General features: G+C 54.6%; 3 protein-coding genes across 11 annotated transcripts in view; 1 reads left to right on the plus strand and 2 right to left on the minus strand.

The window, feature by feature from the left end:
• Positions 1–13793, plus strand: part of STX1B (syntaxin 1B) — a 26034-nt gene extending 12241 nt beyond the window's left edge. Inside the window, exons 5-10 of one of the 4 annotated variants that reach the window (XM_081133113.1) lie at positions 367–440; positions 862–970; positions 1144–1217; positions 3334–3471; positions 3577–3687; positions 10654–11164. In XM_081133113.1, coding sequence (XP_080989239.1) covers positions 367–440; positions 862–970; positions 1144–1217; positions 3334–3471; positions 3577–3687; positions 10654–10833 — 686 coding nt within the window. In that variant the 3' untranslated portion in view covers positions 10834–11164. Of the gene's footprint in view, positions 1–366; positions 441–861; positions 971–1143; positions 1218–3333; positions 3472–3576; positions 3688–3928; positions 7372–10653; positions 11165–12750 lie in introns of those variants that run through there. The other 3 variants (XM_081133115.1, XM_081133116.1, XM_081133114.1) reach the window with 3 other exon arrangements.
• HSD3B7 (hydroxy-delta-5-steroid dehydrogenase, 3 beta- and steroid delta-isomerase 7) lies at positions 7429–10629 on the minus strand. 3 transcript variants are annotated; one of them, XM_081133109.1, is made up of 7 exons: positions 10530–10629; positions 10022–10190; positions 9660–9815; positions 9286–9394; positions 9110–9209; positions 8791–8953; positions 7429–8465 (listed from the first exon to the last, which is right to left on the minus strand). In XM_081133109.1, the coding sequence occupies exons 2-7, from the start codon at positions 10185–10187 to the stop codon at positions 8050–8052; spliced, it is 1110 nt and encodes a 369-aa protein (XP_080989235.1). In that variant the 5' UTR covers positions 10188–10190; positions 10530–10629; the 3' UTR covers positions 7429–8049. The 3 variants fall into 3 exon arrangements, with proteins under 3 accessions (XP_080989235.1, XP_080989234.1, XP_080989233.1); XM_081133108.1 differs by having other exon boundaries at positions 10540–10623; XM_081133107.1 differs by having other exon boundaries at positions 10022–10193; positions 10540–10623.
• The window catches only part of SETD1A (SET domain containing 1A, histone lysine methyltransferase), a 20713-nt gene continuing 9086 nt past the window's right edge, over positions 11153–22779 (minus strand). For 3 of the 4 annotated variants that reach the window (XM_081133106.1, XM_081133104.1, XM_081133103.1), the window contains 7 exons: positions 20373–20702; positions 14912–15943; positions 14315–14487; positions 14118–14228; positions 13804–13923; positions 12057–12194; positions 11153–11980 (listed from right to left, as the gene is read on the minus strand). In XM_081133106.1, coding sequence (XP_080989232.1) covers positions 11807–11980; positions 12057–12194; positions 13804–13923; positions 14118–14228; positions 14315–14487; positions 14912–15943; positions 20373–20702 — 2078 coding nt within the window. In that variant the 3' untranslated portion in view covers positions 11153–11806. The remainder of the gene's footprint in view (positions 11981–12056; positions 12195–13803; positions 13924–14117; positions 14229–14314; positions 14488–14911; positions 15944–20372; positions 20703–22779) is intronic. The other variant, XM_081133105.1, reaches the window with a different exon arrangement.

The raw sequence follows: 22779 nt of genomic DNA on the forward strand, positions 1-22779 counted from the left end.
TTCCCGCATACCGGGGACTTTCACAGTCGACTGGGCCCACTCTCCCTAGGACTGGGCCACAGTTACAGCTATGGGACCTTTCAGAACCCAAGCCTCCGACGGAGCAAACAGTCCCCTTCTGTCTGGTCACTCACCCACCCTCAGTCTCCATCCCACCTGCCTTTCTGACCCCCTCAAACGTCTGTCCCTTTACTTTTCGGCCCCCTGCCCCTCACCCTGGATCCTTTACTGTCTGCCTTCGCCACGGGTGTGACATCTCTTCACAGGCCTGGGGCCTGCCTCGGGGTGTCGGCCCTTCATGCGTCCCGGACCCCCGCCCCACACGCCCCGGGTCTGCGGCCCGTCACTGCATCCTCTCTCCCGCAGCGATCGAGCAAAGCATCGAGCAGGAGGAGGGGCTGAACCGTTCCTCCGCGGACCTGCGCATCCGCAAGACCCAGGTGGGAGGTGGCGCCCGGGGGGCGGGACCTGGACGGAGCCCGCGGAGTCGGGCCCGGGGCGGGGAGGCGGAGCTCAGGGCGGGGCGGGGGCCGGGGCGGGGCTCTGGTAGAGGGCGGGGGCGGGGGCGGGCTCGGGCGGGGGCGGGGCTCTGGCAGAGGCCGGGGGCGGGGCTCCGGCGGGTGGGGGCGGGGCTCTGGCAGAGGGCGGGGGCGGGCTCGGGCGGGGGCGGGGCTCTGGCAGAGGCCGGGGGCGGGGCTCCCTGCCCTAGCCCGGGCCGCGGCTGGTTTGGGCGTAGGGTAGGGAGACTGGAGGGATTGGAATGGGGCGCGATCACTCCTCCTCTCCACACCACCCCGGCACTAACGCCTCACCCCTGTGGTCTCTGCCCCCTGCCTCCTGATGGGTGTACCCCCACCCCAGCATTCCACACTCTCCAGGAAGTTCGTGGAAGTAATGACTGAATATAACGCGACCCAGTCCAAGTACCGGGACCGCTGCAAGGACCGGATCCAGCGGCAGCTGGAGATCAGTGCGTGCGCCCCCTCCACACTCCCCAGGCCCCCCGAGCCTCCTTCCAGGCCCCTCCTCCGCGGGGGGGACGCTGGCCCAGGGCCCGGGAAAGGGTGGGCTCCCGGGTCCCTGCCCCCCCCCCCCAGCGCAGCCCGGGCTGGCCCACCCCCATGGAGCCCTTCCTCCCCACAGCCGGGAGGACCACAACCAACGAGGAGCTGGAGGACATGCTGGAGAGCGGGAAGCTGGCCATCTTCACCGATGATGTGAGCCTCGGGCGGGGGTGCGGTCTGTTTTGGAAAGCAGTTGCCTCTCCTCCCCAAACTGAGGTTAACCTAAGTCAAGGTCCTAAGTCCACCCTGGAGTAACCGGCATCGGAAAGCCTGGGCCTGGAACTGGGGAATTCCATGGCACCCAGCAGGAAGGCACCCCCGTCAAAATGGCAAACAGTCGTGTGCCAGGCACCGTTTGAAGCACTTTACATATTTACAGCTACCTACTAACCTCGTTTGATCCTCGCCACAACCCTCTGAGGGAAACACGTTTCACAGATGAGAAAACCATGCCCAAGAGGTTGAATAACTTGCTGAGGTCATACAGCTGGAGGCAGAGCCAGTGTTTGAATCCACAGTCTAGGTCCAGGCCAGGACCCTTCAGTACTGAGAGACAACTCCCCCCTGATGCAGGTTATTTCACCCAGTGACTGCTTTGCCTATCTTTTGAAGATTTTTAAAAACCCTGTTTTAATTTTGCACACTGTCCTGCCCTTGTCATCTTACATGTGAATGGAGGGGCTTCCCTCAGCTGTATTCTTTCTCTTTGTTAAATTTTACCCTGGCCTGCCCAGTTCTGTCTGTTTATGCTTCTGGTAGCAGAATGGCTCTGGTTAAGGTTTCTAGACCAGGATCAAAGCATGTTCAGTGCTTCCTAGCATGTTGTTACTTAGGTAATTGGTCTTTGTTAAATTAGCTTTAAGCAAATTGATTGCGGGCAGTTAGCCTGGAGCTCTCCAAAACAGCTCTGCCCAGGCTGTTTGTCTGAGAATGGAGGGAAGCCTGGCGAGTGGTTCTAAGGAGGCAGGGCTATCCCTGCCAGTTAACCCCCCATTACAATGCAGGGCGGTTGGTACCTTGTTTGAGGGCTGAGCAAGATGCAGACATGCCCTGTGGTAGTAGTTAACTTCTACAGTCAGGGAGGCTTACTGGGAAGTGGCATTGAGATGGGCCTTAAGAGACGAGCCTTTGAACATGGGGAGATGGGCAAAGGACAATGGACAAACGGAACAGACTGTACAAAGACAGGGAGAGTGGACCACTTGCCAAACAGCCATTGGATGATTTTGGCTCTTATAGGATATGCAGGAGATGAGGGCAGAAAAGGAGCCTGGGCCTTGACTGCTAAGATAAAGGTGTGTAGCCTGTGGGTAGTGGGGAGCCCTGGTGGGTTTTAGAGCAAAGGAGTGTCTTGATGTGGTCTAAACAGTGAGAGCTCTGGGAAGTGAGTGGCCTGGCTCAGGTCAGGCATTTGTGGGGAGGTGTATCTAATTGTGGGTTGGAGTCTCTCTTCCACTGGTTCTTGAAGCTGCAGTGCACTCCTTTATTATTTCTCCCCCATCTCGTGTCATGGGGGCTCCAGGGGAATTATGGGCACCCTGCCTTCTCATGTGGGCCTCCTCTGCTTGCTACTCTCTCTCTCTCTCTGCTGTGTCTTCTTCCATTTCCCTATCTGTTTTTGACCAGACGGGGGCCCCACATACTGGTGGGGGCCCTGGACCCCTGTCTCCCTTCCTGGGGCTTGTGTGATAGAAGCGGCCCTGGGCTAAGGTGGTGAGCTGGGACAAGTGCTACTTCTTTTCCCCCCCAAAATACGTCTTTATTGATTTCAGAGAGAAGAAGGGAGAGGGAGAGAGAGAGATAAAAACATCAATAATGAGAGAGTTATTGATCAGCTGCCTCCTGCACGCCCCTCACTGGGGATCTTGCCTGAAACCCGGGCACGTGCCCTGACCGGGACTCGAACTGCGATCTCCTGGGTCATAGGTCGATGCTCAACCACTGAGCCATGCTGGCCGGGGACAAGTGTTACTTCTTGTAATTTAACAAACCTGTCCTTAGTGCTTCCTGTATGCCAGGTACTATTCTGATCAATGTACACATATTAACTTATTTAATCTTCACAGCAACCGTGAGGTGGGCACTATTGTTTATCCACGTGTTCTGAACAGGGAGCGGGGAAACTGAAGCCGAGAGAGGTTAAATAATTTGCCCACGGTTACAGCTAGTGAATGACAGCCAGATTTGAACCCAGATGCTCTGGCTGCAGACTCTGAGCTCTCATGGGAGTGAAAGGTGGTCTTCAGCAGCCCCTCCCCCATCGCCCTAGATCAAGATGGACTCGCAGATGACAAAGCAGGCACTGAATGAGATCGAGACGAGGCACAACGAGATCATCAAACTGGAAACCAGCATCCGCGAGCTGCACGACATGTTTGTGGACATGGCCATGCTCGTGGAGAGCCAGGTACTGCCTCTCCCTCTGCCACACCACCTGGAAGCCTCCCCCAGCTCCCTGGGGTTTCCTCTTCCAGCCCAGCCCCACCCCTCCCCGTGCACATCCCCTCTGCAGGGCGAGATGATTGACCGCATCGAGTACAACGTGGAACATTCCGTGGACTATGTGGAGCGAGCCGTGTCCGACACGAAGAAAGCTGTGAGATATCAGAGCAAGGCCCGGAGGGTGAGCTGGGGCAGAGCAGGGCCTGTGGGCAGGTGGCTGGAGCTGGGTGGGCGGGGCGGGGCTCCGGCCAGGGCTGAGGCGAGTGATGAAATCCCCCGAAAGACCTTATCTCTGGCTCTGACCTCTCCTTTCTCTGTTTTCTCTCCCCTCTTCTTTTTCCTTGCACCCTCCTTCCCCTTCTTTCTGTTTCTCTCTCTCAATCTGTCTGTCTGTCCTGTCCCATTGCCCTTTCTGCCTACAGAAGAAAATCATGATCATCATTTGCTGTGTGGTGCTGGGGGTGGTCTTGGCGTCATCCATTGGGGGGACGCTGGGCTTGTAGGCCCCCCCACCCCTATCTCCCCCAGACCCTTTCCTCACCACATTGGGAGCAATACCCCCACTACCCCTTTCACTCCATCCCCTGCTCCAGGCTCACCCCCAAGACAGACCCAGGCAGCCCTCCCCTCTACCCCCCCATCAGACCCTAGAGTCCCTGGACCTCACCGCGCCATGGACCACCCCTACCCCTCCACGTAAATAGCAGCAGGCGTGATTACACATGCACACCAACATGCATGCCCCGGCACATGCTCGAGACGGGTGGGCACCCCAGCGTGTGTGCGTGTACTCAGAGATGTGTGTAGAAGCATCACATCACCCTTCTTGCCTCCCTCATATCTGTGTGTTGTCTGAGCTTTTGCCCTTGGCTTGGATGTTGTGTAGACTATGGCCGGGTATAACACAGCAGCCCACCAAGCCCCTCTGTCTTCTGTGAATAGGTGTGTGTGTGTGTGTGTGTGTGCGCGCGCGCGTGTGCCCACAGATTTGTGGACACATAATTTGTGTACATGGACTTTTGTGTTTGAGTGTTTGAATCTAATGCAATAGCACTTCCACTGACACCCCCTCCCCCACATCTGCTACAAATGGGGTGGGTTGTGAGTGTACAGATGCTCATCCCAGAGGATCCAGGTAGGCCCAAGTTCACAGGCCATGGCAGGCACCCAGCGTGATGTGGAGCAGATCTTCCTGACTTAGTCACCCCAGGCGTGGTTCCCGGGGAAGAATGTGTGTGTTGTGAGCCTTGGAGTTGAGCCAATGTGAGTGGAAGCATAAATGTACAAATAACCTAGTTTGGCTTGTATATACATGTACACTGCCCCCAGCAAGTAACGTGAGAAGCACATGTGTGTCTCAGGATTTGCCTGAAGTGCTGGTAGGTCTCTTCAGACAGAGCCGCCCATGCTGTGCACTGGATACCTGTTTGGGTGGGCACAGGAATCTGTACTTCTGTGCTGTCTAGACTGTGTGTGTGAGCATGTGTGTGTACTTGTACAAAGGCTTTCTCCATAGTGTGTTTCTGTCCCCGTTTGTTATATGCACACGTGTTTCTCTTTAAGGACTCCTGCCCCATCCAGATTTGTCTATGCAGATTGACTTGCCCCTCCCTCTCTCCCCAGATCTGCTGCCCAGTATCTGATATGGCCACACACTGCAACATCAACATTGTGCAACTGACGCTTCCTGCCCTGTTGGTCAGAGCCCTGAGCACACATCCCAGACGCTTCTCTTCCCCTGTGTCCCTGCCATAGGATAGGCCTGCACCCATGAGAGCTGGGACACCCATGTGCTCACACATGCCAAAGCTCAGGAGGCCTCGTGTAGGTGGCCACACCCAGGCACACACATACACACTGTAGTACACATGCATGCTGACTTGGGCATGGTGCCCATACAGGCCCACTCCCATTTGCACATGAATGGGATTGGGCCTCCTGGAAGGCTAGTGTGAGAATGTTATTGATGAGGCCAATGTTGAGGGCTGCCCCAGACAGCTAGGAAATGAGAGAGCATTCCTACCTTCTACACACTTACCTCAGAACTGGGAGAGGCCAATATTTGTCCCCATTACCCCATTTGATGCTCTGGGCTCTGTCTCAGGGACCTTGGGTTTGGGGAACTGTCTGTTGCAGGTGCACTGGAGTGGCCAGTGTGGCAGCAGCCACTCAGGGTGGGCTAAGTCCCAGGATCCATCCCCTGGACTCATTTGCTGAAATGTCTGCAATAGCTGCTTCCTGACCAGGGTGAGATTGAGGGTGGAACACAGGCCTGGATCTGATGGTGAGGAAAGGGCTAGCTCCTCCCTTGTGTAGGCAGCATATGCACAGGTGGGTTCATGCGTTTGGTGGCAGATGGGAGGTACATGAGCAAATGACAATGTTGGAAGGCTCCCGCACTCTGTAGCTGAGGAACATGGACCCACATATACAGGACTGAACACACTAGTACAGGAATGTGTCCTGCCCTGGGGGTGGGCATACATGTGCACAGGGTAAAGGACTCAGGGTTGTGTGCAGATCATTTTCCAGGGTTCCACTTCATGTGAAGCGTGTGCGTGTGTGCGTGTGTGTGTGTGAGACAATGTAAATGTGACCTGGAACACAATGCCCTACCCACCCTCACCCCAGCTCAGAAGCCAACCTCTTCCTTACCTGGCTGTTTGGGCTCTACTTGTGTGTGGCCAATATGTGTAAACTCCAAGGTGGGCTGTCTTGAAGAGGGGCACCTGCCTGTCCATTCCCAGAATGCCCTTTAGCAGGACGGGAAGTTTGCCCCTGTGTCTGACTGCAGCCCTCCTGCTCCCTTCTCAGACTTCTTCGGGGATGTCAAAGCAGGCCCCAGCAATTTCCCACCCCTCCCCCATTTTCCTTCCGGTTACCCAGCCAGGACACCCTTCCAGCCCAGATGTTTCCCAAATTCCCCGGACCACAAGGAGAAGGGTGGAGCCATGGCTGTAGTGAGGCTGCTGTCTCCTTGAGTGATATTAGGCGCAAGGCTGCCCATCTCTGGGCGGCAGACCAGAGGACCCCAGAGGGTCTGCTGTGCCTCACCTTCCACAAGTCCCACACATCATATGATGTGTTGCTTGTTGGCTGCTGTGTCTGTATGTGTCCTAGAATATTGTCTGGGGGCTAGTGTCTTAAGACTTGCGTGGTCTTGGAGGAGTGTGTGCTGCGAACCCTCCCACACCTACAACCATGTGTGCCCTGTGGGTGGTCCCGGGCCTGGCCAGGGCTCGCTGCTTCCCCTCCCCTTTAACCCTAGCTCTGCCTCTCACGAAGCACACTGCGCGTGTCCATCCCATGTGCCTGTGGGTCGACGCACGCTCTTGCCACGCCTTGAGCGTGTGTACATGATGTGTTCTATGCATTCACCCTGCCCCCCAGCCTGCCCCGCAAAGGACAAGATGGTGGCCCCCCCGGCTCCCTTCTACCCCCTGCCCGCTGTGCAGCCGTGTGCGTTGGCGTGTGTTTCCGTGTCGCTGGCGTGTCACGTGATGTAGCTGTGTTTGCTGACATGAGCCCCTGCCCCTTCTGTTTCTCCATTGGTTTCTAGAGCTCTTTCCCTCTCCTCTCCAGAGGGGACAGGACTCTCAGGGCCTGGCTGGGGGCCCAGAGCCAGGCCACCCTCTCCTGTTAGCCCTCAGAGACCCATTTCTCTCTATTGGTGACCAAGTTGCAAATGGATAAAACAGGAAAATTCTGCCCTCTCTCCCCAGCCCTGCATGTCCTGTCCCCAGAGCCCCCACCCCCACCCTGGGCCGGGTTGGGCCCCGTGGAACGGGAGAAATAGCAACCAATCCAACAGCGGGCGTGCTGCGTGCTCACTTCCTTCTGTCCCCACATGGGACGGGCGCCGTGGGGAGGGGTGACACATGGGGGGAGGTGGGCCAGGGAGTGGGGCAGGCTGCTGGACATGGGGGGGAGATAAGGAGCTTTAATCCAGGGCTGGGCAGGTACAGTCACTGGGACATCCTCAGGCAGAGGCCTCACAGTAGTGCAGGAACTACATTTGGGCACGGGTGGGGAGAAGTGAAAATACACAGATGTCATCAGCTTTCATGGAGGAGAATGAAAAGATAAACATCTAAAGGTGATAACTGTTTTAAAATAATGGGAATATGACCCTCCCTACCCCCCCCCCCCCCCACTGCCCAGGAGGGACAGAAGTGGTGGGAAGAGCCAGAAAGCCTCTTCACTCTGAATCCAGGCCTGAGGACCACGCTTGGACGTCAAAGGCCAGTGTGAGGCCCGTGGAACATGTACTCACTTCCTGCTTGAAAGCCAATAATGGGAGGGCAGTTGAGAGCATCGGGAAGTCAGACCCCCCCCAACCCACCGTCAGGCCTGGATTGAGAGTCAAGACGCTGCCCTAGATCTTCGAGGCATCTGGACACAGACTCAGTGCTGAGCTCTAGGGCAGCCAGTATGGCACCAGCCCCTCCAGCTCCAGAGTGCAGCCTTCCTTCCCTATCCAGGGTTTGAGGGCTCTGGGCCTGGATGGATATGCTACACTGGGCTCCAGGCCCCAGCTCCACTATCACTGGGCCGAACTGTCCATGGCCTGCATCCAGCGAATGGTGCGGGTCCGGCTCTCCTCCCATGAGAATAGGGGCTCGTAGCCGAAATGGCGCTGAGCCTTGTTTGTGCTGACGGTGAAGGTGGTGTTGGCCATAGCCAGCGTGTATGGGTTGAGCAGGGGCGCATAGAGCAGCAGCGGCCGCAGCAGCCATTGCAGCAAGGCATTGAGGGCAGCCAGAAGCATCAGTAGCCAGTAGGGCAACAGTGGGCGGGTGCCCACCAGTCGCAGTCCACAGGGGCCCAGGAATTCCATGTTGAAGTCCTCGTAGCTCTTATAGGGTGATTTGTCGTAGCAGAAGTACACCTGGCCACCCATTAGTGCCGCTCGCTGCTGTAGCTCCCGGGCCACCAGCACATGCATCCAGGCCACGTTGCCTACCAGTGAGGAAAGTGGGGTGGACATGTCCCTGAGTGTCCTTATGACCATGTAGATGCTGCTCTCCCAGGCCAGCCCATATACAAGCCACCTTCTCTTTGGGCCCATGTAGATGCTGCCCCTCTCCTCTCCTCAGCCTATGACATGTTTTTTGTTTTCCTTCCCAGCTTGCATGGATACTGTTTCCCGTGACCTGTGTAGACAATGCCCACACATCCTAGTCTACCCTGGTCCATGTATAGACTGTTCTATCCAGGGTACACACTGCACACCTTCCAGAACCATAGAGGTTCTTAGCCTCCCCCGTGTCTACCGTGGCCTCACCTACATACACCCGTCCGTGCTCCACAGAGGCTGGGATGGCCCGGAAGAGCCGGCCTCCCAGGCGCAGGCCCTGGTAGTAGATGTCCCTCATGATCTGGTGGCCTTCACCATATATGCCGGTGGGACGCAGAGCACATGTCACCAAGGGCAGCCCCCCACGGACCTGGCAACAAAAGGTAGGCACTGCTAGGACCTAGGACCCAGTGACCTGCCCTCTGCCCTGGCCTCTTAAAGCTGGAAATGGAAGGGAGGTGCCCAGGGCAGGATGCAAAGAAGCCCAGCTGGCCATGGCTTTGCACCCCCTCTTCTCTAATCTCACCTTCCTTCCATTGGCTTCCAGGACCAGCTGCTCAGCTAGGGCCTTGCTGCAAGGATAGGGGTGCCTGTGTACTGCTTCATACGGGGTGTCCTCATTGCCCCTAGTGGGGGAGAGGGAAGACTTAATGCTGAGGGGAGATGGGGCTCTTAAAGTATTGTGGGGGAACCTCAGCTCACCTGTAGAAGGGGTGGCCTTTGATGTTGGGCCCCACAACTTCCATGCTGCTCGTGTAGACCAGGAACTGTGTTCCAGTCTGCACACAAGCCTCAATCACGTTCTGCGTGCCTGGGGAGGTGGGAGTGGGGGTGTCCAAACAGAAGCTTCCTCCCTCTCTGTATCTTTCCCCTTCCCATCCCCAGTCTGGATGAAGGCACATGGCTTCCTTCCCTAGGTCCAGGGAGTACCACACAGATTGGCTATTACAGGGGCAGGAGTGCACACAGGACTGATTGACGCAGGAGAATCACAGAGGTCAAGGTCAAAGCTGGGGGAGGGACACAGACAGTCACAAGTGTTAGTACATTATTAGAACAGTTGGGGAGCATCTCACCTTGCACATTGACCTCATGGATGGTCTCAGGACTGGCCCTCCCAAACACGTCCACCAGCCCAGCTGTGTGGATGACCACATGGGCTCCAGCCATAGCCGCTGCCACCTCGTGGGCCTGGGTCACATCCCCCTGGATGGCAGTCACCTTCACTGGCCCTGGTAGGGGATAGGGGTAGCCAGAGGCAATGTCAGAGCTGGGACCACCAGTCAGCTGCTTGGTTCAGCCTACACCCTTGGGAGCCACATTTCCAGTGTGACTCATTCGCCCCATCCATGAGCACTGGAGAACATAAACAGGCATCATCTTTTCCACCACAGTGAAGGGAATCCACACCCTCCCCCCCACTCCCCAGCACGATCACCTGTCTTCAGCTCCTCCAGCCAGGGACCCAGGTGCAAGTCAAAGATCCGCAGCTCACGGAGCTGGGGTTCCTGCTGCAGCAGCATTCGAACCACATGCTCCCCCAGGAAGCCACAGCCACCTGTGACCAGGTATACCAGCTTCGGGGCCTGTGCAGAGTCTGCCATGTCCTGCTAGGGAGAGACCCTGGCTCACCTGAGTGGTCTGCTGGTACACTGCCTCCCCCAGCACCCGCAGCCCACCTGTTATTTCTTAAAGGGGCCTCTAGCCTAGTGGGCTGGAGCAGTGACCCAGGGGTCACAACTGTTCCTGGTGGGTGCAGCAGCCAGGCTACCTGCCCTCTGACCCTGCCAACTACAGTTACTGAGAAGGTGAGGGCTTGCAGGAAGGACTGTTAGAGGTGGAGGGGGAGGTTCTGGGATAAAACACAGTGTGGGAGGGTAGGGAGTTAGGAAGGGGAGAGAAAGGTGGGCAGGGCTGGGGCTGGGGGAAGGGACTCCAGGCATCACCTCTGCCTACCTGCAGCCACAGTCCCAGGGTGCCCAAACTAGCGACCGGAGGAGCTGGTCTCGTTTCCGGCCAGTAATACACCGTTGTCCCCTTCCGTTTGCTCCTCCCTCCTGCCCATTCCAGGAACAAACTGGCCCAGCCTCCACCCTTCGCCTCCCTCTTGACCCAGGGCCCCCCCTGGTGGCCACTGTGCTCCACTGGCACCTGCTTCCAGCAAAGAACTTGGGGAAGGGGGATGGGAAAGCCAAAACGGGCTGGGTGGGCACTGAGTGCTTGAAGGGAAGGATGGAGCAGGCAGGGTGACCTCACGCCTACTGCATGTCAGTCCTTCCCTCCTGCTGGATCTCCCAGGAGGCGACCCAGAAGCAGCTGTGGTTCTGGGAAAGGAGGCCTGACCTTGGCCAGGTCTGGCTGGCCTTGCTGGGGAATTTCTAGATGGCTGTTCCAGCCTGTCAGGTGGCCCACAGCAATGGTGGCTGAGTCTGTGTGTCTGGGCTCTTGCCCTAAAGCTTACTCTCTACCCACCAAAACTCCAGGCCACCCATTTCCCCCTCATCACTTGCCCCACCCTCTGTCCTCAACCCTCATTCCACCTCACTCTTTCCCAAAGATACTGACCAAGCACTTTTGTACAATAAAGTTTAATCACAATTATAAAAATGTGGCATTGGGTTTGCGCTATTAACATATATACAATCCAGCCCAACAGGAAGGGCCCGCTCCCCCCACCATCCTGGCCTGGCCCAGCCGAAGCTTCCAGACACCAGGGTAGAAGGGTGACCCACAGGGTCTGGCAGGAACAGAAGATGAGGCAGGGTTCCAGGCACGGAGTCCCCAGGACTGGGAGGCACAGGGCCCCCCTCCCCAGGGGGAGAACATGGCCACTGCCCCTAGAGACCCCTAAACTGGGGAGGGGTGCACGCAGGGCACAAAAGGGAAGTCCCCATTAACACAAAGCAAGAGGGCTGTGCAGCCCCCAAGAACAGGATCTGTACAGGCTGGCACCCCAGGTTTCCACAGGAAACAGCTGCTGGCAGCTACAAAACATTTACAGCTTCTTCTCCGCAAAGAAAAAAATTAGGGGGTGGGTGGCAGGGGTGACAGGGGAGGCAGACACTGCCTCAAGGGACTGAGGCTCCCTTGCAGGGCTCAGGGGCCCAACTCCATATTCAGAGATGGGGCAAGTGGGCCCTCCTGAGCCCAGTAAGGCTGGGGGTCTGGGAGCTCAGGGCACCAAGGGGAATAAATAGGGGTGTGGGCGCCAGTCCTGCCCACCTCAGTTGAGGGAGCCACGGCAGCTCTCAGTGCCGCACAGACACGGGATCTTGTTGTCCTCCAGCGGGAACTTGTAGTCATAGGTGATCTCCTCGTCCACACCAATGGGCTGCTTGGAATAAATCACGATCTTTTTCTGGGACTCGATAGTGATCACCTTGGCATAGCAGTTGGGCTGCAGGAGGGAGGGACAAGTGAGCTGTGTGGCCACCCGCTTGGACACCACCACCCTGGCCAGGCCCCCAGCGCACCGTGCAGCAGTGGTTGATGAACCTCGCCAAGTTGCCACACTTGGTAGCGTCAATGATGGTGTCGTGGTCTACCCGGAACAGGTAGCTGCTGCCAATGCCCTCCTGCACGTAGCGCTTCTCCCTCATGTCGGCCACCATCTGGTAGGATGGGATGCGATGGTCAGGGAGCTGCCCGCTCCTCAGCTTCCTGCCAGACCAGGCTTGATACCCCAGCCTGTGACTGGGGGTCTGCACAATCTCCCAGGTGCCATCCTGGGGCCATAATGACCTGTCCTGGATCCGTAGCTCTCGCACCTACTAACCCAGTATGTGGACATTCCTGACTTTGCTTCCAGGAGCCCCTCCCTCTTATCGCCAGCCCCCTATACCTTTGCTGCCACTCTAAGTCACCCAAAGAGGACTCCAGGGAAGTCAGCACTGGTCACTGGCAGAAGCAGCCACTGGCTGCTCCTGGAGTGTGTCTGACCCACCACATTGGAGCCCCCAGGCTACAGTGGGACTGTGGCAGTTCCCAACATGACAGTGGCCAACCTACTCATCTCTTCTCTCAGGACCCTTTCTCCAAAAAGGAGCCCACTGGTGCCGCTGGTTGTCCACGTTAGGACCCACGTTCTTGTATGAGGAGTAACTTACTTCCCAGAAAAATGGGACACTAAAACCTCTGCGCTCTTCCCTTGGGTGATCTCTCTTTCAGGGCTTCAGCTGCCAGCTGTGCTGGGGACTCCTCCCAAACTTCCATCTGCAGCCAAAATCCACCTCAGTGGAGCTGCTGGGTATCATCCTCTAGATGTCCCCTGCACACTGCAACTTCACACATCCCAACTGGAACGCCTCCTAATCCCGCATCTGCTCTTCCTCCTCATTCTCCATCTCACCGGCAGCGCTGTTTACTCCTCGCCGCTGAAGGCAGTGCCCTGAGAAATGGCCTCACCTCTCCCCTTGCCCTCCACTCTCCAGAGCCAACACGGTTGCTTGTCTTGCAAGCTACATTGGACCCACAGACTCCTCTGTTACCTTGGCTGCCACTGCCTAGTCCAGGAACCTCAACTTTGGGATCTCTACAAGAGCCCCCATTCCTCCCCCACTGGTCTCTGTCTCTAGTTCTGTCTGTCTCTTCATACAGCAGCCAGAGGGAGCTTATAACCTCCAAAGTTCTCTTCTAACACTTCAAAGCAACATTCCTCCTCTCACCCCATTGGTCCAAACGTAGTAATGTGGCGCCTAACTTCTGGGGAGTCTGGCCTCCACCTGCATGTCACTGCCGCTGGCCCAAGTTTTTCCACCTAGCTACAGTGCCCTCCTTGCTCTCCTGAGACTGTCCTGTCTCTAGGCCTTTGCATCTGCTGTCCCATAATCAGGAGCACCTCCCTCCCCTGAGCCTGGGTAGTTCATCATCCTTCGGCTCCTGGTGTAAACATCACCATGCTCGACCCGCCTGCCTCCCTGAACTTCCCCTTTTGTAACAATCAAACATCATCCTTTACTGTAGTTACTTGTTCAATGCCTGCCTCTCCACTAAACTGAGGTCCTTAAAGAGATATTTGTCTTGTTTCTTGCTGCATCATTAACATCTAGTTTACTACTTGTACCCATCACTAGAAAGGGAGGGAGGGAAGAGGAAGCGGTTTCATTGGCTAAGCCTCGGAGCCAGGAGGGTATGTGGGGCTTTATCCAGAGGGTTGCATGGGTCTCATGTCAGCATCCCATGGTGCCATCAGACTGAGAGCTGGGTGTGGGGCCTTCTCACCTGACGGATGTTCTGACCCACATATTCGATGACCATCTCATCAGCTGCGATGGGTTCCATGGCAAAGAGACCCCACTCATGGATCCGGCTCCGGCCAAATCGGAGCTTCTTCTTCCGGAACTAGAGGGCAGAAGGTAGACTATGCTGCTGGACTCCTCCCTCAACCTGACTCCTGGCTTTTCCTGCAGACCTCCAGGGCAGGAGGGTGCTCTGGCCACTCACCCTCCACCTGCCCAACCACACCCCTAGGGGACTCCATGATGCTGCCCTTCCACTCAAGTCCCCACTCCTCACCTCAAGTCCCCACTCCTCACCTTGAGCTGGTTTAGCTTTAGCAGATCACTATCCACGATGGCTGAGGTGCCAATGGCACTCAGCAGCCGCCGCTGCTCAGATCGGCGCTCCGAAAGCACACGATTAGTCCCCTGTGAGAAGCAGGACAGAGAGGAAATGAAAGGAGAAACAATGGGAAGAGGATGCCAGTGGGCCATACACCAGGGCAGAGCCTCACCTGAGTGTCCGCCCCTTCCAGCTGCCGGGCTGAGACAGGGCACACATCCAGGTACCTGTCCTTCTCCTTCTTGCTGATGGGGTAATAGCCTTCACTGCGGGCTGAGCCCGTCTGGTGCTCCCGGGGCCCGTCCTGGGGCCGCCGCTTGCGTTTTGGAGTGCTCAGGTTGGTGAGTGCAGGGAGCGTTAAGGAAGAGAATGGGTTCCTCATTGGCCATATCCCCGGGGCCCCACTCCCCTCTGTCCCCCCAGTCCCAGCCCAAGGAAAGAGTGACTGACCTTTGTTTGAGGTCCTGAGCACAGTTGGTGAGAAAAGTACAGAAAGATGGAGAGAAGTAAGTCTTAGGCCACCTTTTCTGCCAGAAAAACTTTGGGTGGCAGAAAAGAGGCACAAAGCAGAGAGAAAATACCCAGGTAGCCAGACGAGAAATACCCAGACTGAACGTGGGTGGCAAAGAGAACTGGACAGGGAGGGAAATGCAGACTAGGAGTTGTCTGAAGAGAACACTGCCCGGCTGTGTGACCTCGGGGAAGTCCGCCCCACTCCCTGGGCCTGTCTTCCTATCCTGAGGAGGCCAGCCTCTAAGGCTCAGGATATTGGTGTGATGGACCCAGTGGGTGTCGTTAAGCCAGTCAGCCCCGCTTGTCTGCTGCAGCAGCTGCTCATATGTGAGCCGTAGGTAGCTCATGTCCTCCAAGTCCAGGCCTGAGTTCCAAATGTCATACAGGATGGTCATCTGCTCAAACTCGCTGCGGGGTTCAAAGGTGAGAGGTGGTGGGGGTGGGGGTGGCGGTGGACGCCGGCGCCGGGTATGGGAACGGAGGCTGCGCCGCCGGATAGCCCCCTCCCCGTTACTGCTGCTGCTGCTGCTGCTCTCAGATGACTCGGACTCCTCCTCTTCCTCCTCCTCCTCCCCCTCCTCCTGCTGCTGCTGCTTTGGCTCCTCTGCCTCAGCCACCACCACCTCAGGGGCCTCCAGGACCTCATCCGCTGGGGAGCTGAAGAGGGCTGCAGGAGCAGGAACTGGCTCCAGGGGCCGAGGGGACGGTGTGAAGGGCTGAGGCTTGACGGCCAAGGCATAGTTGTGCTCCAATAGGATGTGGCTGAGCACAGGGCCCAGGCGCTCTGCTGCATCTGACGTCTCTGTGGCCTCTGGGTCATCGCCAGTAGGCAAGGCAGCCAACCCGCGCCGGGCTGGGGTCAGGGCCAGGTTGGCCAGCACCGCCAGGTCTACTTCTGTCCCTGGCTCAGCCTCTTCTTCCTCAGTGGGGCGACCTCGGCCGGCAGCCCGGCTCCGACCTCCTCGGGACACCTCCTCAGGCCAACTCTTGACCAGAGATGCGTGGTCCAGGGGCAAATTGCGAATGGTCCGCTCCACACTCCGGGGGACTTTGCGGGAGATGGGGCCAGGAGTCTTAACCTGCTGTGGGGCAGCAGTTGGGGAAGGCTCTGGGGCTGGTACCTCCTCCACAGCAGAAAAGGAGACGGTTTTCCGGCGTTTCTTGGGTGGGGGCAGGAGGGTGACAGGAGAGGAGGGGCGCTCGTCGGGGCAGGGGGCAGGGGCTGGTGGCCCAGCCAGTGGTTCTGGGGGAGGCTGGGGCACACTGGGAGCTGGTTCCTCAGTGGAACCTGGGGAAGGAAGCACACAGAAAAAGGGAGAGGGTCAGCTTCTTGGCCCAACATCATCAGCAGGAGACTGGCCAGCCTCAGCAGGGAGTCCACACCCCAGCTGTCTTTCAATAGGTTGTACCCATTCTCTCCTCAGTTTCCAACAGACACTCCCGCTTGTTCAGTGAACACACTGCCTGCCTCTCACACCTGCAATGTCCGCAGCACTATGGACTCCCTGACAGGATGGGATTTTGCACCTGTTCATCCATACATTCCACATTCACTGAGCATCAACTATGTGCCGTGTATGGAAAAAACACATTGAGCAGACACTTTAAAAGCCCTGAGAGTTTACAATGAAACAGAGACAATTACATGAAACAAATGTACAGCCCAAACTGTGAAGAGTGGGGGTAGGGTGGTGCTCTAAGGAAACATACACTTGGACTCCAGCCTTTTTACCAGGACTAGTGGTGGCAGAACTACATCTGACAACTAGGCATAGAGACCAAGATGATTTTTGCCAGCTGCACGTATGAGGATATAATGAGCCAGATGTGAATTAAAGTATCCATCACTTCAACCACAAACAACATTCTCTTTTTAGTGAGGTGGAAAAGATACAACGTAAGAAGCTGAGTCTTTGTAGTAAAATATTTTATAAAATTTGCTTTCCTCCTCACCTCCCCCTAAACATCACTGGGGATCTGCCCAAGTGAGGAGGGGGTCAAGAAGTCTCCCCTAAAAAAACTGAAGGTTAAGCTGAGATCCCAAGGATGAGGGGTGTGTTAGGGAGGTAAAACTATCTTTGAGCAGCCATGCTGTCTCCCCCAAGCTAACCACCTGGACAGGACGCACATCCTCCCTATTGGGACCCACCAAGTCTGCTGCTGAGCACAGGGGTTTCAACACTGCTAGATACACAAACAGCTCCTTCCCTGGGGCAGACCCTGTCTTGCAGATCTGACCCATTAGACAATCCTCGTGAGGCCAGTCCATGCTTTGCCCTCTCATCCTAGGTTTCAGCCACAAAAACATACACGGCTTTTAGGCCTCTGGCCCTTTGCTTATAGCGTTCCCTTGGTTTGGAATGCCTCTCTCCCCTTGCCTGTTGGACAAGTTGACATGGAGTTTTTTTTGTGTTTTTTTTTTTTTAATATATCTTTATTGAGTTCAGAGAGAGGAATGGGAAGGGAGAGAGAGACAGAAACATCAATGATGAGAGAGTCATTGATCGAGCCCACAACCCGGGCATGTGCTCTGACCAGGAATCGAACCCTGATCGCCTGGATCCTAGGTCGATGCTCAACCGCTGAGCCACGCCCGGCCGGGCTGACATGGAGCTTTTTGACCCAGCTCAATGCCACCTCCTTTGTGAAGGCTTCTCTGACTTCCTCAGACATTGGTAACACCTTCCTCTCAGAACCAGAAGACTGGTGGTTCTCAACTGCTTGTCTTCAGGTTGGTTGTGACAGATTATTAGCTATTATTTTATGCCAAGCACCAATCCAAGCCCTTTACATAATTAACTCATCATTTAATTCTTACAATTCTAGGAAATGGGTACTACTGTTAACCCTACCTGACAGATAAGGAAACTGAGGCAGAGAGAGGTTAATAACATCCCAAGGTGACAGCTAACAAATGCCAGAGTAAGATCTGCACCTCTGCACCCTGGGCAGCCTGAGTTGAGTTCATACTCTTCCCTACTACCCTACGCTGCTCTGGACGCCCTGCATTGGGACTCAGTGGTTTCTTATCTAGCTTTATCACTCACACAGCTAAAGGGCATCCAGCACAAGGCCTGGCCTGCGCAGGCAGTTATCACACGTCCAATGCCTTAACAGATGTTCTTCAATCTAGCAACCTGAGCAAGGCCCTCAGCCTGCATTTCCCAAGGCTCTGGATATCATCTGGTGTCTACTTTGAAGCTAGCAAGGCCCTGGGGTGCTTGTCCCACGTTCTCCAGTTTGAGTCCTCACCACTTCTCTCCAACATTTTGGGACAGCCTCCCACTCTGACCCATCCTTCCAACCTGGCCCACTTTGCCTTCTGGAAGCCTGGCTGTTGCAGAGAAGAAATTCCGTTCCTGGCTCAGCTTATTCACACAAATTTTCTTGGTCATGCTTTCATTCAGGGAAATGACTTTTGGTACCTTCTCAGTCTACACAACTCCCAGAAGCCACTGTTTCTACGGTATGACTGACCCTTGTTAACTGACGGCTACCTGACCCAAGCCAGCCCAACCAGAAATTTCCCTGAGAGTAAGAATCTAGGACAGGGAGGGTCTGTCTATGGGACAAGCATCCTCTGCTGGGACGGAGAAGCAGAGGAAGCCCACTGGCAGGAGAAACAGATCTGAAGACAGAAGAAAAGCAAGTCCTGCCCAGCCAGGCGTGGCTCAGAGGTTGAGCATTGACCGAGGATCCAGGAAATTGTGGTTCGATTCCCAGTCAGGGCACATGCCCAGGTTGCTGGCTTGATCCCCAGCTAGGAGCAGGCAGGAGGCAGCCGATCAATGACTCTCTCACCATTGATGTTTCAACTCTCTCTGCCCCCCTCTCCCTTCCTCTCTCTGATATCAATAAAGATATATTTAAAAAAAAAAAAAAAAAAAAAAGCAAGTACTAAAGGCAGCCAGGTCCCTGTCTTCAGGTTCCACCAAATAAGCCCTGCCCCAGGCTCCTGCCATTGGGCCACATAGTCCTCTATCCAGTTGGGACCTTGGTAACTTTCATTTCCCTATCAGTCTCTAAAAACCAAGGGACAGGCCTTAATTGTCCTCTCCTCTCCCACCTCTGCCATCTATTTCAGGGACTCTGATATCCCACCTGTTTACCCAATTTCACATCTCTAGTGACCTCCTTCATCCTTAGCTACCCTCCACAGCCACACACCTGACCTTGTCACCCTCTAGCTCCACCTTGAACCCTTACGCTGACCCCCTATACTCCGACCATAATTCCCCAGGTCCTTTTAGTTAGAACTTTTTCTTTTTTTGTTAATCTTCACCTGAGGATATTTTTTCCATTGTTCTTCACAGAGAGTGGAAGGGGGCGGGAGGAGAGAGAGACAGACAGACAGACAGACAACCATTGATGTGAGAGACACATCGATTGGTTGCCTCTTGCATGCGCCCCGACCAGGGCAGGGATTGAACCTGCAACCTAGATACGTGCCCTTGACTAGAAATTGAACATGCAAAACTTTGTTGTAAGGGCTGACACTCTAACCACTGACCCTTTTCAATTTCCCATCCTTCCATCTCTCTCCAGCCCATCACCCTCCTAAATTAACGTTTATCTCTGCGCAGAATGCAGGGGCCTCACTTTGTCCTCTCCTTTCACAGAACTTTCTACATCCTTCCACCACCTTCACCATGATCCCCAATCCCAAATCTACCCAATCACCTGTCCTTGACCCCCAGCCCCCAGCCTCAGCAGGGCTTCTGAGTCGCTGGCAAACCCAGTCAGGTTTCACCCTCACTTTCCACTCTCTTCTCTTTCCAAGCTCCTACTCCACCCATCCGCCTCAGGCTCAAAAAGTGTGCTACTTTCCTACTGCAAAGTGAAAAACAGGGCCTTCAGGCATAAAACCCTACATCTCCCCACCTCCCCATTTAGATAGATTAGCATCAGATCTAGAGTACTCCCCGTCCCCTCCATGCTAATCCAGCAAATGTTCTCTCTCTGGTTCATCTACCTGCTCTCTCTTCCCTTCAGTGTATGAACATGCTCAAGCCTCACCTATTTGAAAAGCTAACCCTCTACCAACCCCTCTTCTTCCTATCTCTCCAATCCCAACTGGGTAACCTTGAGTATCTCACTAAACCTCGAAGTCCTCATCTGTAAAATGGAAATAAGAAGAATGTTGTGAGGATTGAATGAGAAAATGAAATTGCAATGTGCTAGGCCCAGAGCCAGGCACACAAGTACTCAATAAATGCTAATATAATTATGACCCCTCAACTCTCTTTTCTTTCACAAGAGTAGTCTACTCTTCCAGGAGATTGGTTATCTCTATCGCCTGTCCTCACTCCTCAAACCCCATAACTTGGCTCCAGTCTGATCCACTCTACTAAAATTGATAAGGTCACCAGTGATCTAACCGCCAAATCCAACAGATACTTTTCCTATCTTACAACCTCTCTTGTGGCTTGCCAATACAAACTACTCCCTCCTTTTGAAACTCCAAGCTCCCCACTTTCCTTCCCACCTGTCTGATCACTCCTTTTCAGCCTCATCTGGATCCCTTTGCCCACCTGTCTCTTATAAGACTGTAAGGCTCTGGCCCCCGTCTCTCATTCCAAACATCCTTCTAGGGTACCCAAATGTATTCACATCCATACTTTCACATATCTACCTCATTTCCAGCCTACTGCTCTTTCCAGAGCTTCAGATCTATTGATGCAAATATCTGTTGAATGTAGCAGCTCCACACCACTTACCTGCAGGTCTTGCTGGAGACTTCTCCTGTTCAGGGAGCGGTGTGACTGGTGAGCCTGTAATCCTCTCTGGCTTGGGCTCCTCCACAGGTGCTGGCAGGGGCACGGGGGCATCTCTAGCAGGTGGTGATACCGAGATGGCTGCTGGCTGCTCTTCTTCCTCCTCTTCTTCGGAGGACTCCGATGAGGATGACGATGATGAGGATGAGGAGGAAGCTGAGGAAGATGAGCTGGACGAGCTGCCACTCTCAGAGTCCGAGGTGCTGTCATTTTCACCATCTGAGTCAGCATACAGAGAACATTTGGAGGACGAATCGCTTCCCTCGTCCTCGCCTGGAAATCCAGAAGGGACAATCAGGCGAGGAGGGAAGATCCCTCACTTGGTCAAGCATGGGTTCATTCACTCACTACTGTGGGGCTCTGTGCTAGGTGCTGGGGAGCCCCAGCCTCACGGAGTAAGGTAAGCACACAATTTGGTCACAGTGTGGTAAACCTCAGTGTGAAGGGCTAGGGGAGCGTGGCAAAGGGAAGCCTGGACTCAGCCTGGAGGGTCAGGTCAAGGAAAGCATCCCTGTGAAGGAGATGTTGAAGTCAAGAAAGACAAGTAGGAGTTCACCAAGCAGACATGGGAGCTAAGCGGGGATGTCAAAGGTTAAGAGAAGACACGGCACTGAGAGACTGAGAAGGCAAGCAGTCCTAACTACCGAAGCTTTCCCCAAAGGGGGTTTTACAGACACTGCCTGGGTGACAGACTCTGAAAATGGATTCCAGGATAAAATAAGCTTAGGAATGTTACATGCTCTGTGCTTCCAGGAGATAATACATGGTAAGGGCTCTAAGAAATTAAGAATTTTGCAGTCTTTAAGGAACATAACTGGGTAAACTAGAACAGAAGGTAGTGGTGGCCAGGGAGGGTCTGGAGGATGACAAGATGAGCCCAAAGAGAGAAGCCTAAAGTGTCAGGCTAAGGAGTCACCTTGTGGAAAATAGGAAGCCAGGGAAAGACTTGACAGAGGATCCAGTGTGCATTTTAGGAATGATAATTCCATCAGCAGGCTGGAAAATGGCTGGGAGTGGCGGGGGAGAATGGAAACAGAGACAGGAAAATCAGTTAAAACTGCTGCAGCCTCTAAGGGAGAAAGGCAGGACAGCAGGATAACAGGCGACAATTCAAGAAACACGGAGGAGGTGGAACTGAAGGTGGATGTGTAGGGGTCTGTACACACTCGTTTTTAGCAGATGACTTTGCCCCGTGCCTTACAGAAAAGAGGCTCTCAGATCATCAGTCTCCCCATTCTGGCCTCTGCAGAAATGGCATCTCTCGGAGGCATTCCTTCACCATCAGATATGAACAGTCAGTCCATCTTTCCCCAGTTCTCCCACCCTGTTACTCTCTACCTCATTAACCTATTTTATCTTCTTCAAAGCACACATCTGTATCTCAAGTGCTATTTGTTCACTTGTCAAGTCTTCCCCTCCCTGCCAACTGATCACAAGCTCCCCAAAAGCAGGAACCACATCTGTCCTGGTCACTGTTATGTCATCAACACCTAGAACAGTGCCTGGCAGAGTAGGGGCTCAATATACAGGGTGGGGCAAAGTAGGTTTGCAGTTCTGAGTATGCAAAACAGCTTTTTATTTTTGTATTGCTTTCCATATAAACAACTACAACTATAAACCTACATTTTCCCTACTCTATATATTTCTCAACAAAGCAATGAAAAGAAAGACTAAACCATGTATCCAAGACTCTAGGAATGTGGAGGAACAAACAGGTATTCGACTGAAGACCAGAATTGTCTGGTGATGGCAGCGGCAGGGAGCGGAAACAGGAGGCACGGCTCAGTGGGTGAGCCTTAAAGGAAGAGCAGGGCCCCAAGGTGGAAAGGAACCGTATGACAGCATCAGAAAGCAGCACAAGCCCGGCCAGGCATGGCTCAGCGGTTGAGCATGGACCTAAGATCCTGGAGATCATGATTCGATTCCCAGTCAGGGCACATGCCCAGGTTGTGGGCTCGATCCTCAGTCGGGGGGCGTGCAGGAGGCAGCCGATCAATGACACATCATTGATGTTTCTATTTCTCTCTCCCTCTCCCTTCCTCTCTCTGAAATCAATGAAGATATATTTTAAAAGAAAAAAAAAAAAAAAAGAAAAAGAAAAAGCACAAGAATGCAACCCTGTGTCTCACAGGCCTAGAAAAGTAAGTAGGCTCTATTGGGTTGTCTTCAGGGGATGGCCTTGTTTCAGTAGCAGAGGTAAGCAGGAGGGAACATTCCGGGTATTAGGATTATTGTTTACAATGGGCCAAAGGTTCCAAACGATAGTGTTAAACAAGGTGTTTTGGGGGAGGGCAACGGCGGCCAACAAATCCAGCAGGAATGTTACATGGGTTCAGGAAAGGACTACACA

The sequence above is a fragment of the Miniopterus schreibersii genome (assembly GCF_964146895.1).
Source record: "Miniopterus schreibersii genome assembly, chromosome: 3".
NCBI classification, from domain to species: Eukaryota; Metazoa; Chordata; class Mammalia; order Chiroptera; family Miniopteridae; genus Miniopterus; species Miniopterus schreibersii.